We start from the raw sequence: 16,969 nt of genomic DNA, 5'->3' as shown, positions 1-16,969 counted from the left end.
AGCTCCTACACTGACCTATATGCTTTGAACACCAGTAAAATGCAGTTAAAATCAGATGCACTCACTTTATTGTTAATGCATTAAAATATTCTTGGATAATAAAACAAAAACAAAACTCTTAGTACTAAATGAAAAGTGAGAATTAAAATCTGTGAGTGTTATGAATATTCAAATATAATTCTTGTGTTGCTAGAGTAGGTCAGCCTTATTTCTATACTGTATGTGTATTTTAACTTTCACTTATTTTGTTTAAATATTTGTAAATAACATTACAATATAGAGAACAGAATAAATCTCCTAGATTGATACATTGTTGCGGATTGTTAGAAAATAAGGGTACTTATCAATCCCTTGTAGTAATTGGGAAGTTAGATAGCATTCACTATTGATTACAATAGTATATTCATGTATTGATTCTCAAATGAGTCAACCGATTAAATAATCTTTGTCTGCATTAGTAATCTGAGAATTTGGGACGTATAATGTCCTCTCTAATGTGGAAGATTGTCATAATGATTTTCTTAGGAGCTGAACCTTAAATGTAAATGTTACTTTAAAGTGTATGAGAGAGATGTTCTAGTAGTAGATTCTCCTTCAGAAGTGCTAAAACCACCAGTTATTGGTCCTGAATTGTGGCTGTTTTATACAAATGGCAGCATTGTTAAAAAGCCAAATTATGATAAATTCATCTTCCTCAAATTCCTATGAAGTGTAGCACTGGGGAACTGTGACACTTTGTTACTCTGTGTGTTCCTGCGCTGTGTATTGTTGTGCTACATACACTGAACAGCCAGTTTATTACTTTTTAATCAACCAGGAGACCAGTTTCTGCACAAATGTCGTCTTCATTCACATCAAACTGCTGAAACTCATTGTGATATAGAACAAGGCACACTTTTTATATTTTTAGTTATAAAATAATCTGCTTCTTGTTTTTAGATTCTTATTCTCCTGATTTATATGCAGTGATGTATAGCCCCAAGTAGGAGATCTTGTAATGTGCTGTGTCATACACTCACTCAGTATTTATATTGTCGTGTGCTTCTCCATTCAACCGTTCCCTCTTGTAGTCTGCGCCATCAATTATAAATATAGGCTGTGTACCCTGTTTATATTCTGACATTGTGCCTGAGGGTAGAACAGATATTTATATAGCATAAAGTGCATTATGACAGAGGCATGGTTCCTGCCACTTAATGTAGTTAAAGTGAGAATCCCCCAGGGGGAGAATAGAATTTGACCTCCAATGTCTGCTGCTGAACCATGCTTGGATGTATATTGATTGCATGGTGATCTCGCAGTGTTTGATTGTGTGTGTGTGTGTTTGCTGTAAACCATCACAAGTGTTTGTGCCAGGTTACATTCACTAGGTCATTTGGAATACTATAGACCATTTTGTTCAGCATGACTTGTTTCACTGCACAGAAATGTGCTGAGTAGCCGGAATCAGCCAGTAAGGCTTCAGTGCAACCTGATCCTGTTACATACCACACTGAGTTATTGTAATCTAAGCAAAGTCTTCAATACAATTGACCTGCTGGCGTTCTATTGCAGCTAAGTTTCAATGCATGTACACACCAATCAGCATCATTAGTGTAGCCTATGTTGTCCGGGCAGTTGGAGCCAATGATTACAGTCAGGGGGGAGAGAAAGTAAGAAAGAAGTAAACAGCTAGAGAAGGACGTGCTAAGAAGAAGTAGGTGTGAAAAGCTGACAGTAAAAATAGCAGCTTTACACTTGGCCATACAGATATCTCATTTCCTCCTCAACAAATTTGTTTGTTTGCTTTTCCTGTTCTTCAGTCTCCCGTCTTTTTTGCTTTTACTAACATACTAATAAAAGTACAGGTGTAACTGCATCCAGCTAGAATGACTTGTTACATGTACATACCTGTGTAATTTATATGCTGTTGTCTGCAGACACATACATGTCTAGAGGCCAGGCAAATTCACAGGCCTAAGCTTTATTGGCCATGTAAAAGATTATACAACTGAATTGTAATTATAATGACATAATAGGAGTGATTACTCTCTAATGCTGGCCTAATTGCTATAAATGTCCTTATAATTATATAGGAGGGAATCGTGTGTATACATTAACAAGCTGAGGATCAACCCATTTTAGAACCTATAAAGATGAATGTATTTGTTTAAGGAAAAAGGGTTAGATATCTGGATAGTAATCCATTTTCAGCAAATAAATTCACCTTTAATTCATGTAGAAAACTTAAATATACAACAAGTCATTACTGTTTATAAACTCAAGCTAAATTTACTATGGTTCACAGTTGTTGGTATTTTCTCCATCATAGCCAAACACTGCCCAGAAAGTCCGTTGTGCAAGTATAACCCCTGTTTTATGTCTCATCGTTCCTTACAGATACTCTAGTAGAGAGCATCTAATATTCTCCATCGTCTGGGAAAGCTGACTGTATACAGTCCTCATATTGCACCTGGCCCCTCTGCCACATTATCTGGACCACATCAGTGGCTTGAACTGACTAGCGTGTTGGTGATGTGGTTTTGATATGCTGGTGAGGACCAGGTATAGACTGCGGGATACTTATGCCTACCGTCAAAAATTGAGAATTTGGTTCAAACATACACTCATTAGATGCAGTCTACTAGAGTCTACTCTGACCAACAGTTTGCTATAGGATAAGGGTTATATATGCAAATTTTATGGTTTGTGTCCAAACACTTTTTTTTTTCTTTTTTTTTACTCTGCTATATGATATATGGAAAACATTTCACAGTGTTCTATATATAGCATTGTTATGAACTTTCAGACATTGTAATACAATCTATCAGGACACATACTGTGTCTTACAGTGCAGGTGAATCGTTACATATCTCCTCCAACACCCTCTAGGTTTACATAGAAAATTATGGCACCTCCTAGAGGACTGCTGTGGTAGTGATACTGTATAGAAGACAGCTGGGTCTTTAATTGTTATTTAAAAGTTATACTGTTCTAGATAAGCATACAGCACGGTCAGGTCTACGATGATGTACATTTCAAGAACAGTGTAATGATATTTCTGCCATAAAAGAAACAAATGGGTTAATTGGAAATAGTCAAGATAACACTGTGCGAAGACATGCAGATGAAGTGAATAAGACGCATTAATGTATGTTAGTGGTTTATTTCATTGTGAATTGGCCTCTGTGATTTTTAGAAAGTCCCTTTTGTAAATAAATGGTTTGACATGCAAATGAGAAGAGGAAATTGACCCTTACATATTTTGCGTCTGTTCCTTTTATGCTTCATTGGTTGCTAATGGAAGCACGTGGTCCTGCAGATTTTATCCAGTTACTTTGCATGTTGTTGAGCATTATACTAGTCATTTGTCTCTTTGCAGTACAGACTGTGGTTGTTTTTTCCTATAGTGGTGAATATTTCTCTCTGCTTATCTTACTTTTTCTCTTTATATTCTCTCTTTAGAGCCATTTGATGAAACAGAGGAGCGATGGTTTTCATCCCTGGAGAGCACACGGTGGCTGGAGTATGTCAGGTATACAAGGCTTAATTTTCTTGTTGCTTGTCCGCTGCTTGCAGAGATATTTTGTGGAGCCATTTCAGTTTAAAGGAAAAGGGATTCTTTATATTTGGAAAATCTCTTCATATTTTTTTGCCCAAAATCATCATTGTGGTGGCAATGTGTGGGTTATTGGAATAATTTGGATCAATTGTTTCTACTTTCTCATTACCTACCCGAGCTAATACACATTCATTCACATCTCTTCATCATGCACCTACTCAATTTACAGTCTCTCCTATTAACTGTCACCATACTTCTCTCCAAACTCCTCCTCCTTTTACCATCATCCTATTCCTCACTCCCGATTTTATTATTTCCCCTTCATTACTTCCCTCCTTGCTAGTCTGTACACATGAACTGTTTTGTCTCCTGCACCCACCACACACACCAGCCTACATAAACAGAAATAAATCTTACACCCACAAATCCTCCTTGCATGTCCTTTCTCACCCTGCTCCTTCTCATGGCTGCTGGTGATATCTCACCTAACCCTGGGCCCCGTACAATTCGCAATATATTCTCCTGCTCCTCGTTCAACCTCAAACCTTTCCATTCATCCCGTACTTCCAATCCCGCCAACCTTATACACATTTCTCCTTCATCCGGTCTGGGGGACACTGCTTACCATGGGTTGTGGAGGGGAGCTTGGGAGTTGGCACCTAACTAGTTAATTTAGTACTGCTGGCAAACCCCTCCCCTCTACAAACCCCCTGCCTCTTCCTGTCCAGTTTTTTTTTAGGTGCCCTGGAGTTGGGCAGCCTTATTTTTTACTGCTTCGTTTAATGTTTAATTTATTTATTTTTTCCTTTACTTTTTACTTTTTTAGGTGGCAGCGCTGGAGTGTGTTCTAATATAGAGAACACACTCACAGCTTGGCAGCGCAGGCATTCCCCTGTCAGCTGAGAGCCAGCGGTTCTCACTGACAGGGGCTGAAGACAAGGTGCCTGATTGAAGGGAGAGACAAGCGGTCTCATGGACCGCTGCACTCCCATAGCCTCCCCGATAACCGGCGCTGCCATTACAGGCATAGAGCGCTGGTTATCGGGTAATGAAGATGGCGGCGGCCATCTTGGATTTCGGCAGAAGCGCCGAGGAGAAGGGGCTAAACCAAGATTCCCCCCTCAGTCATAGGAGGGGGGCGTCGGATACCTTCCGCTGCGGAGACCTCTGTCCTAGAGGTCTCCACCACTCTGCCACTATTATGATAGTTCTTTTAGAAGAAAGAAGACATGAGAAAAAGAACTACAGGAAGGGGGAGCTAATACATAGAGTTCCCCCCTTCCTTCAGAGAGAGAGATGGTCCTTCCCAGGTCTTTTGGCGCCAGCACAAGCCCGGGAAAAGGAACAGAGCTGAGGAGAAAGCACAGACTGCTGTCAGATCTGCTCCCCAGGGTGGCCTTTGGCTAAGTATCACCTTTATTTACACACATATCTGATGTGGTTATACTGGGCTAGCAGGTTTACTATTATAGCCTCCTACTAGCCTTTGATATTTATGGTGTTTACTATTTCATGTACAACTTTTAGAATATATCAGTTGTTTACTTGGTATTGCTCTGTTTTTCATTGCTTATTTTACTCTCTCTATATTAACTATCTATCTGTATATTCAGCTAGATTTTTTATTGCTTGGTGTGCCTTCCTTTATAAATATGGCAGATAAGGGAAAGGGCCCTATGCCAAAATATATCACATGTTCAAAATGTAATGTTAAATTACCTAGTGCTCAGAGGGACCCGTTGGCGCTCTGCACGACATGCGAAGCAGAGGCTTCCACTGCACAGATACCGCAGGTTTCAGTCCCACCGTCGGTGGAACCGGCCTGGGTTACCTCCCTAACGCAGTCGGTTGGCTCTTTAGCTCAAATGGTCCTTCAGTCTAACCAGTTGCTGACTACTGTGGCAACTTCTGTGGCTAGTAATGCAAGTTTACAGTCGGACCCCCCGGCTTCCTCAGGTTCTAGTGCTTTGAGTTTGCCGGGACCATCCTCATTACAGACTGACCCAGCCCTGGTTGCTACAGAACCGGCATGGTCCACAGCTTTTATCAGAGGGCTGAATAAGCTTAACAAGCTACTTGACCCCTCTAGTACCCCGCCTGCTAAAAGAAAGAGGCCTAGATATGTTAATCCCCTATTGACCCTCTCAGATTCTGAGGAGGAGTCTGAAGAAGAAGGGGAAATTTATTCGGACACTGACCAAGGTCATTCCTCTGAGCAGGGAGAAGTGTCTAAGGGCCAATTTGTAAACGATTTGGTTTTAGCGGTAAGACAGGCGTTGGATCTCCCGGAACCGGAAGATGTAACCCCCAGAGACAGAAGTCTCTTTAAAAAGGCCAGCCGTTTTCCTCCCTCCGCGGAACTTAGAGATATCGCTGAAGGGGCATGGAAACATCCCGATAAAAGATTTTCTATCCCCAAGAGGTTCTCTTCCCTGTATCCCTTACAGGAAGAAGTGGCTCGCTGGGAAAGTATTCCCAAGGTGGACATTCCCATTGCTCGCTTACCAAAACATACTTTACTCCCAGCCCCGGGTTCAGCGTCCCTGCCGGACGCCAATGACCGCAAGGTTGAATCACAGCTCAAATCCATATTTGCGGCTGCGGGTTCTGCCTTTAGACCTACATTTGCCTCGGCCTGGGTGGCTAGAGCCAAGGAGGCATGGGCAGACCAGCTAGCTGAGGCCTTACAGGACTCCGAATTTCTTCCCCTAGCCTTACACCTAAAGGAGGCTTCGGGGTATATATTTATGAAGCAGCCCAGAACTCAGCGGCAGTCTCCTCTTCCATTCAGGCGGCCTCCATTTCAGCCAGAAGGACGCTTTGGTTGAAATCCTGGGAAGGTGATGCGGAATCGAAAAGGTCCGTTGAAATTATCCCCTTCTCGGCTGCAGGTTTGTTCGGCCCGGAATTAGATACCCTTATTTCCCAGGCCACGGGGGGCAAGAGCACGTCCTTGCCAGTCTATGCTAGCAGGAGCCGCGCCCCGAGGGGTAGCTCCTTTCGTCAGCCCTTTCGTGGGGCCTCTCCCCATAGGGGACAGCCCTTTAGAGGCAGGCATTCCAATTCCAGAGGCTCCTCTACCAGAGGGAGGTCCTCGTCTGCATCCAAACGCCAGGCCCCTAAATCTCAGGAGAAGCCTGCGTCCTGACGACCACCCTGTATTGCAGGGGGTGCCTGTGGGGGGACGTCTGTCTCTGTTTTACGAACAGTGGGCAGCTTCTTCCCAAGATCCTTGGATTCGGGGAATTATTTCAGAGGGGTACAAAATATACCTTTTAGGCCCGGCTCCACGCCGTTACTTCCAGGCCCTTCTTTCCCGAAATCCAGTAAAAAGACAGGCTATACAGGATTATGTAGCTTCTCTTCTAGCTCAGAGGGTCATCGCCAAGGTTCCAGATTGCCAGATAGGAACAGGGTTTTATTCCAACCTATTCCTAGTCCCGAAGCCGGACGGCTCCTTTCGCCCTATTTTAAATCTAAAGGGCGTCAATGTTCACTTAAGGGTGGACAAGTTTCGGATGGAATCTCTAAGGTCAGTGATAAACGGCCTAGAGAAAGATCAGTTCATAGCGTCCATAGATATAAAGGACCCGTATCTCCATATCCACATTTGGATCCACCATCAGTCCCTTCTCAGATTTTCGGTGGGATCAGTTCACTATCAGTTTCGGGCCCTCCCCTTTGGCCTATCAACAGCGCCAAGGGTCTTCACATAGATTATGTCAGTGATGGCAGCATGTCTTCACCTGCAGGGTGTTCAGGTCGTTCCTTATTTGGACGACCTGCTAATCAAGGCTTCCTCAGAGAGTTGCCTAAGCTATCACCTATCCCTCACCCAAGCGGTTCTCGAGGGACATGGATGGCTGATAAATTTAAGGAAATCCCAGTTGGTTCCGTGTCAGCGCATGGTGTTCCTGGGACTCATCATGGACACCAGCAAACAAAGGATATTTCTCCCAGTAGAGAAGATCACCTCTATTCAGAAGGTAACCTCCCAGGTTCTGTCTTCTCCCAGACCCTCAATGCTCTTGTGCATGAGGCTACTGGGAAAGATGGTGGCCTCCTTCGAGACCATTCCCTTCGGTCGAGCTCATTCTCGATGTTTCCAGTGGGACCTATTGTCGAAGTGGTCAGGTTCACACCTACGCCTAGATCTTCAAAAGATTTCTCTATCCAAGAGGGCGAGAACATCTCTTCAGTGGTGGATGTGCCAGGATCACTTGAATGTGGGCAGATCCTTCGCACCTTGGTCGTGGATCATAGCCACGACGGACGCCAGCCTCAAAGGTTGGGGAGCGGTGGTCCTGCACCTCCAGCTCCAGGGATGTTGGTCGGTTCAGGAGTCGGCTCTCCCAATAAATGTATTGGAATTGAAGGCCATTCTTCTAGCCCTTCAGAGAGCACAATCCCTTCTTCAGGGCCACCCAGTCCGTATCCAGTCCGACAATGCCACGGCCGTGGCATATGTCAACAGACAAGGAGGAACCCGGAGCGCAGCGGCGATGGATATCGCAGCCCAAATATTGGTTTGGGCAGAGCTATATGTTCCGGCAATATCAGCAGTTTTCATTCCAGGAATAGAAAACTGGGAGGCGGACTATCTAAGTCGAAACCAGATGATGCCGGGGGAGTGGTCACTTCACCCGGAAGTCTTCCAATCTCTGGTTCACAGGTGGGGTCTTCCAGACATAGACCTCATGGCTTCCAGACACAACAAAAAGGTCCACAGGTTCTGCGCAAGGGTAAGAGATCCCCTAGCGGCGGCAGTGGACGTCCTGACGATGTCATGGGAATTCAGGATGGGATATCTGTTTCCTCCGATCCCCATGCTTCCTCGCGTCCTCAGACGAGTTCGACAGGGTTCCCTACCAGTAATTCTGGTAGCCCCCTTCTGGCCACGGCGTGTGTGGTTCGCAGAAATAATATCTATGGCGGAAGGTCCGGGATTCCACCTTCCGTATCGTCACGACCTTCTTCTTCAAGGTCCATTCCATCACCAGAATTTACATCAGCTCAATTTAACGGCATGGCTGTTGAAGCCAGCCTTTGGAGGGCTAGAGGGTTTTCTTCCAGTGTAATTCAAACGTTGATGCGAGCTAGGAAACCAGTGTCATCTCGCATCTATCACCGGATTTGGAAGGCATATATTAGATGGTGTGAAAGTAGGACATACCACTCGTCCTCCTTTCGCCTCCCTTGCTTGTTAGCTTTCCTTCAGCATGGCTTAGAAGCAGGCCTTAGATTAGGCTCCTTAAAGGTTCAGGTTTCAGCCCTTTCGATATTTTTCCATACGAAGTTGGCTGACTTACCAGACATGGTGGACTTTTTTCCAAGGAGTTCCCCTTCGAGCCTTTGAACAAAGCGGATTTGAAGTGTTTGACCTGGAAGGTCCTTTTTCTTCTGGCTATTGCCTCTGCTCGCAGAGTTTCTGAATTAGGAGCCCTGTCCTGTCGGGAACCTTATTTGGTGTTCCACGAGGACAGAGCGGTGTTAAGAACCCTTCCTTCCTTTGTGCCAAAGGTAGTTTCGGCTTTTCATCTAAACCAGGAAATAATTGTTCCGGTTTTCTCATCCACTTCTCATACGGATCAGCAATCAATGAAAAAGTTGAATGTGGTTAGAGCTCTCCGCATTTATGTTAAAAGAACTTCCCAGATTAGACAAACTGACTCACTGTTTGTTCTTTATGACGCTAATAAGAGAGGCTGGCCAGCCTCAAAACAATCCATCGCCAGATGGATTACGTCTACCATCAGGCAAGCTTATATTAATGCTAACCGTGCTGTGCCGGAGAGACTTGCGGCCCATTCCACCAGATCGGTGGGGGCCTCGTGGGCAGCAAGGAATGGAGCTTCTGCGGACCAGCTTTGCAGGGCAGCCACCTGGTCCTCTGTCCACACCTTTACCAAATTTTACCAGTTTAATATATTTGCCTCTGCGGATGCAAATTTTGCTCGTAGTGCTTTACGAGCAGGGCTTTCAGAGTAGTCCCACCCTTAGGGGGCTGCTTTAGAACGTCCCCATGGTAAACAGTGTCCCCCAGACCGGATGAAGGAGAAAAGAGGATTTATGTACTTACGTTAAATCCGTTTCTCTGATTCCGTCTGGGGGACACTGCGATCCCTCCCTTCTGTTTTCTTCTGTGTGTTCTTGTGTGACTGCCCTTTTTTGATCTTGGGCTTGTTAAAACTAACTGGACAGGAAGAGGCAGGGGGTTTGTAGAGGGGAGGGGTTTGCCAGCAGTACTAAATTAACTAGTTAGGTGCCAACTCCCAAGCTCCCCTCCACAACCCATGGTAAGCAGTGTCCCCCAGACAGAATCAGAGAAACGGATTTAAAGTAAGTACATAAATCCTCTTATCTCCTCTACTCTCTCTTCCCTTCTCCTGTGCACTATGGAACGCCAGATCTGTTTGTAACAAACTTACATTCATCCATGATCTATTCATTTCTAAATCCCTCAACTTCCTGGCCATTACAGAAACTTGGCTTACCTCCTCTGACACTACATCCCCTGCAGCTTTCTCATATTGGGGACTCTCCCTCAGCCACACTCCCAGACTCTGAAACAGACAAGGTGGTGGAGTAGGCATTCTACTCTCCAAGCTGCATCTTCCAAGTCATACCCTCTGAACCCGTCCTCTCAGTCTCTTCCTTTGAAATCCACACTATCCGTCTATTTTATCCTCTCCACCTTCGTATTGCTGTCATTTATCTCCCACCAGGGTCCAGTTTCCCAATTCCTTGACAACTTTGCAGCCTGGCTCACTTATTTCCTATCCTTTGATCTGCCTACACTCATACTAGGCAACTTCAACATTCCCATTGATACTCCCATTGTCTATTCTGCCACTAAACTTCTTTCACTTCCTCCTTTGGTCTCTCCCAATGGACCTCATCTCCCAACCACTGTGATGAGCACTCCCTTCACCTTGGCTTCTCTCGCTACTGCTCCATCTCTAGTTTCTCCAATTTAGCCATTCTGACCACAACCTCCTTTCCTTCAGCCTCACCTTACCTCATGTCCTTCCCCCTGCACCCAAATACATCCGTACTCAACCCAATCCACTTCTCATTTTCACTAAAACAACTATTTTCTCCAATGACTGTATTGTCCTGTCCTAATCAGGCTGCCTCTTTCTATAGCAAAACACTCACTTCAGCCTTAGACAATGCAGCTCCAGCTACTACATATAGTCTCCGACAATCCAAACCCCAGCCGTGGCACAACAAATAGACCCGCTCCCGCACTGCAGAGCGCCACTGGAGGAAATCTCGTTCCTATCAAGATTTCCTCCACTATAAACTCATCCTGTCATCTTACAGCACTGCCCTTTCAATTGCTAAACAAACATTCTTCAAATCTCTAATATCCACCCAGTCTTCTAACCCACTTCGCCTCTTTGCCACCTTTAACGCGCTTCTCTGCCCACCTGCACCACCTCCTATTTTCTCCTTCACTGCCCATGATTTTGCCACCTATTTCAAAGACAAAATTGACACTACTCGACAAGATATTTCCTGATGCCAAATTCCACTCACTCAACTCTCTACCCACCTTTCCCTACACTCTCCAATCTACCCTTATTTCATTTTCTCCTGTAACTGAAGACAGTCTCTGCACTCATCTTATCTCACCCTACAACCTGTCCACTTGACCCTATTCCCTCCCAACTACTCCACTCCCTCTCCTCCACTGCATGCCCACCTCTAATTCGCCTTTTCAACACCTCTCTCTCCAAAGGCACATTTCCATCCTCCTTTAAACATGCACTCATCCCACCTATTCTAAAGGAACCATCTTACAATTCAGCGCCTCTCTCCAACTACCGCCCTATTTCTCTCCTCCTCCTTTGTACACTAATGGCTCAAGTAGTTTGGAGGCAAACACCTGTCTCACTTTCTCTCCTCTTTCCATTCTCAACTCTCTGCAGTCAGTCTTCCGCCCCCAACATTCCACTGAAACTGCTCACAAAAGTGACCAATGATCTATTTACTGCGAAATCGAAGGGTAATTTCTCCATACTCGTTCTCCCAGACCTCTCTGCTGCTTTTTGATACTGTTGATCACCCTCTTTTCCTACACACCCTTCACTAAATTGGCCTTCAATACACAGTTCTTTCCTGGTTCACTTCCTACCTATCGAACTGCTTCTTTAGTGTTTCTATCTCTGGCACATCCTCCCCTCCACTCCCACTATCTGTTGGAGTCCCACAAGGCTCTGTTCTTGGCCCTTTTAATTTTTTCATTGTACATCTGTTCTCTTTGGGCACTAACTCGCTTATTTGGCCTCCAATTACCACCTCTATGCTGATAACACCCAAATCTTTATCTCTTCCCCTGATCTCTCTCCTTCTGTACTATCTCAAGTAACCAACTGTTTTTCTGCTATATCCACATGGATGTCTAAACGCTATCTAAAGCTCAACATGTCCAAAACAGAGCTTATTATCTTCCCTCCTGCCAGTCACCACCTGCCCTCAAATCTGCCTCACTGTCAATATCACCACAACTTCCTCAGTCTCCCAAGCCCGCTGCCTTGGTGTCACACTTGACTCCGCACTCTGCTTTATTCCTCACATCCAGACTCTCTCCCAGTCCTTTTGACTCCCCCTTAAAAACATTGCCAGAATACGCCCTTTTCTTACTCGACATGCTACCAAAATTCTTAACCATTCTCTCCTCTTAGCAGGAGGTTTCAACAGTCGTCTGGCATTCCTGGCACCCATATATCCCTACTTCAATCCATCCTAAATGCTGCTGCAAGACTTCCTCTCACCTCTCCACATCTGCTGCACCATTTTGCAAATCTCTACACTGTCTCCCTGTGTCCTCCCAGAATCAAATTTAAATTACTCACCCTTGCCTACAAAGCCCTCAAAAAATACTACCCCAGCATACATCTCAAATCTCATAATAAAAGTACTCATCCTCCCGCCCTCTTAGATCTACTTCTGACCTGCACCTGGTCTCATCTCTGGTAACCACCTCTCACTCCTGCCTACAAGACTTCTCCCATGCTGCTCCCCAGTTATGGAATCCCCTACCATGCTCAATCAGACTTTCCCACAGCCTTCAAATCTTTAGCTGCTCTTTGAAAACCCATCTCTTTACAAATTGACAATTAATAATAAGAATTGGACGAATAGCATTTATTGTTCAAATTTTTATATTCTCTGTTATTTTAAACTTCAAATTATTTCGAAAGATAGATAATAATGTATACACCATCATCTGCACACTGATTGTGGCCATTTTGTGGACTGGTCCATTATTCATGCGAATGGAGCTCATTGTTTCACTGGAAACTGGCGACCCCACTGTGGCACAGACTGCATCGTGATGTCGCTGCCACCTACTGAAATGGTTGTTTTCAGATAGCCAGGCTGTGTTCTCATGAGTCTTGGTGCAGCCCACAGAATGGTTTCCTCTGCTGCGTGTAGGCAATGGGAGCAGTCTTAGCAACTTTTTATAGAGTATTTTATACCTGCCTGTAGGTCGAGTGTAATGACAGAAAACTAGTGTCTAGGGGGAGAATTTGTCACTATTTGAACAGATATTTCCAGATGAATCTGTAAGCAGTTTGGGAGCCATTCATCAGACATACAACTGTAGAAAGTGTTTACCTCCATTTCAGCTAAATGGTCATTCCCTCGATGAATCAAAGTTTATAACGAACTGCTCAGATAATGTAGACACTATAGTCACATTTTTGCATTATATTAATGTAATGCGCTTCAAAAGTTTGCAATCTAATCCTGTTCAGTTGACATAAAAATTAGGCTTTACCTTAAAAGTATATCTTATTCTCACTCTGTGCTTTCCCTCTGCAGAGTATTTCTAAAGCAAGCAGCTGAACTGGTGTACATCATTGATTCCAGGCATCTCTCAGTCATCCTACAAGGTGACTTGTATTATCTTATTTTTCTGTACGATGTCCTGTTTTTATTATTTGACATTTATAATACATTTCTTAGGAGGGGAACCACGCTCCCTGCCTTTTAGAATTATCCAGACAATGGTTAAGTATAAAAAATAGACTGAAAATCACACAATTGAATTATTTAATATAGATTATTAGATAGATATTTTTCTTTTTGTGTATCTGACTAGAACTTAGATCTATGTAAGGGCTACCTTTCCCCTCAGTAGTGGTCAAGCTATCAGATCATCTACTAGTCGGTGTCACCAGTGAGGAGAAAAACTGCCCAGCTGACCATATCCCCCCTCCCCCTACCCTATACACTATATGCTCAAAGGTATTTGGCCACAACTGTTAATTATGGAATTGAGGTGTTTCAATCAGACCCGTTGCCAGAGGTGTATAAAATCAAGCACCTAGCTATGCAGTCTCCATTTGCAAACATTTGTGATACAAGATGGATCATTGTGAAGAGCTCAGTGACTTCAAGTGTGGTACTGTGATAGGATGCAACGTTGCAATAAGATGGTTTGTGAAATTTCATCCCTGCTGGATATTCCACGGTCAACTAAGTGATGTTCTTAGAAAGTGGAAACGTTTAGCAACAACAGCAACTCAGCCATGAAGCGGAAGACCACGTAAAAACACAGAGAGGGGTCAACGACGACTAAGGCTCATGGTGCGTAAAAGTCTGCTGATTCCATAGCTGAAGATTTACGAACTTTCACTGGCATTAACGGAAGCACACTGACACTGGACTGTGGAGCAGTGGAAACGTGTTCTGTGGAGTGACTAATCGTGATTCTCTATTTGGCAGTCAGATGGGCGAGTCTGGGTTTGGCGGATGCCAGGAGAACGTTACCTGACTGACAATGTCTTTACAGACCCTGTTGGTGTAATGGTCAAGCATCCGAATACCTTTGTCCATATAGTGCATAACATACAGATTCCCATGTGTTGAGTATGCCGTGACTAGTCTATTACAAAAGCTGATATCATGTACAGCACATAAAAACAGGCACAACAAAAATTAGAGGATGCAAAGTATAGGCTAATATACAGTACATTAGCTGCCAGGTTTGTTTGTGTATTGCTGCAAACTGTAGAAAATGAGCCACAGCTGGTGCCATGGAATACAAAGTGAGGCATATCTGATACCAATAATAATTAGGGATGTACTGAATCCAAGTTTTAGTTTAGTGCTCTGGAAGAACCCAGTCATATTTCAAAGCCGATTCCTTTTCCAACACCAAACCGAATCCATCAACTCCTCCTGTAATCCAAAGGATCTTCACACTGTTTGCTGACAGCGGACATGAAGGAAACATTTTCCACAAGCTCCGCTGTTAGAGCCACAAGCCACCCTCAGCAAGACCAAGCACTCGTAGGCCTGTATGAGACAAACACTTCCACAATTCACATTGGTTCCAGTGTCATTCAGGACCTGCGAGCGCTTGTTCGGTCCTGGATGTCTACTTAACATTAGAATGTCCAGGCACGTCCATGTTGCTCTCAAAGAGGATTAGTTACCGGGGAGTGTGTGTCTGTGCAACAGGTGGCTGGCAGTTATGGGGTTTCCGTTCAGCATCTGACAGGCAAGTGAATGGTCCCTGTGCAATATATGGTTTGCAGTGCAATATAGGGCCAGTTCTCTGCAGTTTTTGCTGTGTAAGTGACTCCAACAATACACAGATCCAAATATCAGCACAGGGGCTACTGCCTGCTTACAGTGAAAGTGACACACTTGCTGCCACCTATGCAGTTGCTGCACCGCGCTGCAGTCATATAGACCTCTAAGCACTAAGTATTGTTGGTTTGGTCCTCCTGTAAGCCAGCAAACTAATTTTGAAGGTCCAACATCGACTTGCCAGGTTCACCTGGATTAGGGTCAAAGAACTTTTTCATTGTATTAAATTTTCATCTCCATCTAGTCTTGGCTGCCTTCATTTCTGAACAACCTGTTTCCAATCAGATCCTCAGAATGTTTCCAGCAGCACCTAGTGTTCCAGGAGTGGAGTCTGCTGATTGATGTCTACAGGTCATTGTCTCCCACACATTGTTTGTTAATGAAGAAAGGGCTGCATGTGGGAATAGATATAAACAGGATGCCACAAACGGAGAGTTACATAGCGGAAGGACCAAGGTCCTCCAACAGCAGACTGGTGATGTGAGGCACCTGTCAAACCAAAGCAGGAAAATTGTGTCACTTTCTATATGAAACACATCTGATATTCAACAAGTTGAATTGTGAAATTTAACTCACAATGTGTTATGTATTGTGCACTGTACATTTGTCATCAGTAGTTAATGTGAACATTCCTTACGCTTGTATACTTTATATTAACAAATACTGAATTAAATCTGAAGTTAGGTTAACTATGCCCACATTTGAGATCATATTGTGACTTGACTTTTCAAGTTGTCTGTTGTGGTCTTTACAATATCAACTGTTTGAAGTTCTCTTCATAAAAAAGTGACTTTATTAAAGTTATTACTATTGTGAACTTTAGAGTTTGATTGTATGTCTGTCTATTTTATCTAAATCAGAAGATGGTACAAATTGGGTTTGTCTGTTAATTTTTCATGATCGATTTCAAATATGCAGATGATAGAATGAATCCTTTTAATCTGTACAAAGATGTTTGTCAGACTGACACAGCATTAGCATATGGACCCAGATATTGTTATGAAAGGAATGTAGATCTTTGCTGCATACGGAGGGATTTCCCTCTAGCATTTCCCTCTAACAGTCTTTGTGACTCATTCCACTCTTTGTGCCAAGTCAACTGATCTGAGGGGTTTGTCCAGCTGTTACGTCTGGAAGGGAGCTGAAATGGAATTCTGTCTCCAGTCATGTCTGTTCTCTCCCATCACTAAATGAATGCGTCTGACTGTACAGTACCTGGACATGATCCGTGTTGGAACGATTGTCTTATTTGTGCCCGTATATATGTGGTTTCTATTTTGCATGCTTATTATATAAGGCCCCCAACACAGTTAATGCCGAGGGTGTGTAGTCTCTGACTACAGTCACATCTGCAGGTTATAAGACTCTATCATGCATTTTCTCAGCTGCTATAAATGTCCTCTCTCTCATGAGAGTTTTATATTTTGCTGTCCCCTTGCCCCATCCCACAGTACTAACTTGCTAATCACTCAGGACTCCACTATTGTGCAATGCAGTTTGCTCAGTACAAAAAAAGCAGTTTATACTCTCAATCATTTCCATTCATGTTCTGTAATGAAGGTACATCAGAAGTCCTACTGCTGGCAATATAATAGTGCTGAGTTAATTTCCACATGTAAAACCTGGGATAAAGTATGACCTATAGAAACCATACTCCTTAAATGTCATTATCTAGCTTAATGCGTTTGTGTTTTTCTTTGTCTAGAAAGTATTCAATACTTCATATAGGGCAATAACCGAATGTAGTTTTTTGTTTTTAAATTGCCAAACACAGACAAATGAAATAACACAGACAAAGCAGGGTAAAGTGTATTTTAC

At 43.7% G+C, this 16,969-nt stretch overlaps 1 protein-coding gene across 1 annotated transcript in view; it reads left to right on the top strand.

Annotated features, from left to right (window-relative positions):
• Nucleotides 1-16,969, top strand: part of MTMR10 (myotubularin related protein 10) — a 63,886-nt gene that overhangs the window by 39,421 nt on the left and 7,496 nt on the right. Inside the window, exons 11-12 of the mRNA XM_075208117.1 lie at nucleotides 3,445-3,514; nucleotides 13,376-13,446. Coding sequence (XP_075064218.1) covers nucleotides 3,445-3,514; nucleotides 13,376-13,446 — 141 coding nt within the window. The remainder of the gene's footprint in view (nucleotides 1-3,444; nucleotides 3,515-13,375; nucleotides 13,447-16,969) is intronic.

The sequence above is a fragment of the Mixophyes fleayi genome, chromosome 4, assembly GCF_038048845.1.
Source record: "Mixophyes fleayi isolate aMixFle1 chromosome 4, aMixFle1.hap1, whole genome shotgun sequence".
NCBI classification, from domain to species: domain Eukaryota; kingdom Metazoa; phylum Chordata; class Amphibia; order Anura; family Limnodynastidae; genus Mixophyes; species Mixophyes fleayi.
The sequence above is the reverse complement of the archived record's forward strand: the minus strand, read 5'-3'. Positions and strand labels throughout refer to the sequence as shown.